Genomic DNA, 2,990 nt, shown 5'->3' with positions numbered 1-2,990 from the left:
TAAATGGCACATATGGCCACCCTATCAACACCACAACTATCAACGCGCGCCCTTCTTCCATAACACCACGTTTGTGCCAAACGCTGATGCGCTTTGGTTCCTCGTCAGTTTGGACCCTCCCGGAGCTCTTCCGGGTGTGGATAACCCACATTTCCTCCTGCCGACACGCATTCCCAAGAAAACATCCTGGATAACGGGCCGAGCTGCGTGTGAGTGCAAACCATCGAATGAAACAGAGCACTCGAGGTGGAAGACAGATAGTTCGCGAGATACAGCATGTTTGACGACCGACTGTGGGAACCGTGGAATATTTGAGATGTCAGAGCGTCATTTCCCAACACCATTCGTCAGCCAGCTGTTGTTCACGTTTCGAGTTACAGAACGCCGACCTTCTCTGTACTGACTCTTTTCAATAAACAAGACATCAAGCAAGCAGTTTAAATAGGGAAACAATATGTGGCTATATACTTTGGCTATTGCTCTTGTTGTCATTGCGCATGAGGTGAACGGAGAGCCACATACGCGTCCATCCTCAGCGACGCCGCTCAATTCAACATTACCCCCTCAAGAAGAAAATTCATCACATAATGAAACCGATTCAGCGGTTGGATCTCGTATTTCTACTATTTTAAGGGATCTTCCTACCATCAAAAGCATTTCGATTTTCATCTGCGTATTAACAGTCTTGCTAATCACGTGCCTTGTCATAAAAATATTCAGGTAACATAATTTGTCCTATATTTAAATGGTTTATTATTTTGTTGGTCTGAGTGCTTGTGCAGATATTCTGTTATTGTTGTTCCCAAGAAAATGCCACCTGGCACATAATTGAAAATGGCGTAATTTTCGACTCAGTGGTAAATGTCTGTTGTTTAGTGTCACTGTCCTTCTAATATATAGCATATGCATACTTCGTTTATTTCGGAACATTCTAGATTATCCGTCAACTCTGACACGTTATCCCTGATTTAATCCTCTTAACGGTTTTGGAAGCAGATGGTTCGCCAACCGAGAACCGATTCAGTACATTTATCTAGGAACCAGTCGAAATATTTTTTTGACGTTCGGTTCCGTTAACAGATGCGATCGAAACTAAAATACTCTGACAGTGTTTCCAGCACAGTGTACAGCAAAAATATACAGAGCGCGAACAAGTCCGGTTTCTGAACAAACGAATAGTCAGAATTTCCCATTGCCTAACTGGAAAACTCTCATACACTATTGAACATACAGCTCATAACCTTACTCACCTGTTCTCTCTATCCCTGGTTTTATTAGATCGGCAAAGAAGATAAGAAAAACTCGAAAGTATGACATCATCACAACTCCTGCCGAGCGTGTAGAGATGGCACCTTTAAATGAAGAAAATGACGAAGAAGAGGACTCGACCCTGTTCGATGTCAAGTACAGGTGAGTACTTTACCACAACATTTGCTTACAACATTGCGTAAGATCTTATGTATTAACTTTTGTCTTCTTTTAGTCATTTTTGTTTATAGGGGTGGTCCAGTGCTTTTTAAAAATGGAAATTTTAAAAACAAGTTGATCGGAGGGGGACTAATGCCTAAACTGTGGCATGTGGGTCTGGATCATATTTGATTTGTTTCCAAGTCTGCCTGTTAAATACCTCCAAACTTCACAGGAAAACAAGATTCAGTTTCTTCCCAGCTGTTTGGCAATAAATGTAGTCTGTGCAGTGCAGCTACATGTTTTTCTCTAGTTAATACAACATTTTAAATAGGTTTCAGTAAACAGAGTAGCAACATAGTGGGACAAGGAAGTGGTGCTAAAAAATAGAACAAAGACTGAAATGTCTAAGGACTTTCATCTCATTAGAATAAAGTATTAGCTAATGGTAAATGCCTCCCCAAGCACTTAATGCATATTTGAACATTTTGCTGAGGAAGAGGGTTTATGTGCTACCTTTCTGCCAGAAATGTTTGGTTTTTATACAGACTTAAGTTGTAAATGTTTTAAAATGTTAATGCTTCCCCTTTTTGTGTTGCTGGGCAATATCTGACAAGGTACATTATTATAATCTAAAAAAAAGACCAGTGTTTTAATGCCCGGTAGTTGTTTATTGAATGTTCTTGGTGTGTGACCTCACAGGTCACAATGGAAATAGTTGTGTTATTTGGAGGGCTAGTGAGCGTCAAGACTTGACTTCTCCTTTCCGTCCAATTGTTCTTTGACTGAGAAACTGCTTCCTTTTTGCTGGGCATGGCTCCCTGTTTATCAGCTTTTATTGGCAACGTAGCTGTTTGATAGTGAGGCAAAGCAGTTTAGACCAGTTTGACAACTGGAAACTTGATATTTTTGTTAGTTTACTTAACCCTCTCATTTAAATTCTTTGCTTTTTCATAGGTGAACTACATTCTGTGCTCTGAGTCATTGTTGAAGATCTCTTTTAACCCCCCCTGGATACCTCTGTGTGAACACATCTATACAGGAATTGTGCTCGGCTTGAATCTTCAGTGAAAGCAGTGGTTTGTTTGTTTGTTACATGTTTTTTATGTATTAATATGTTTTGACATTACAAACCAGCATGAAATCTGATGTTTTATGAAAGCTTTTCTGTTGAAAGCACATAAAGTTAATCAAAGAGTGATAAAAAAATTAACTTTTCTTTGCTCCAAAGAAGGGAGATGCTAAAGTTAGTCCTCCACAACTTAATTATTGCTTTAATTATTGCACAACTTTTCATGTTTTTCCTTTTGCCCAAAAACATTCCAGTTGTTTGGTAGAAAGTCAGTAATTCAATATAATATATTCAACATTGCCCTTGAATGTATCAGGCAGCTTGAACATTTCTGTTACAGTATATCATACTGAAGCTATTTTAAGTCATATTTTTGAAATGTAATCATCATTTTTTTTATAATTCCGTACAATTATTAAAATGATTGATTTAAAGTTTCTACACATGGAGCTTACTTTAAGTGATTTAGCTGTGCTTGAATCAGCTCAAAGTTTCAAATGAAAAGAATATA

The 2,990-nt window shown here is 38.4% G+C and overlaps 1 protein-coding gene across 1 annotated transcript; it reads left to right on the top strand.

The window, feature by feature from the left end:
• On the top strand, positions 1–2,895 carry fam174b (family with sequence similarity 174 member B). Its single transcript, XM_016492277.1, has 3 exons — positions 1–720; positions 1,279–1,410; positions 2,365–2,895. Exons 1-3 carry the CDS (start codon positions 455–457, stop codon positions 2,366–2,368), a joined length of 402 nt encoding a protein of 133 aa, XP_016347763.1. The 5' UTR covers positions 1–454; the 3' UTR covers positions 2,369–2,895.
• Positions 2,896–2,990: the final 95 nt, after the last annotated feature.

This window comes from Sinocyclocheilus anshuiensis, unplaced genomic scaffold (assembly GCF_001515605.1).
Source record: "Sinocyclocheilus anshuiensis isolate Anshui unplaced genomic scaffold, SAMN03320099.WGS_v1.1 scaffold959, whole genome shotgun sequence".
Taxonomy (NCBI): Eukaryota; Metazoa; Chordata; class Actinopteri; order Cypriniformes; family Cyprinidae; genus Sinocyclocheilus; species Sinocyclocheilus anshuiensis.
This window is presented reverse-complemented; position numbering and strand designations above follow the sequence as displayed.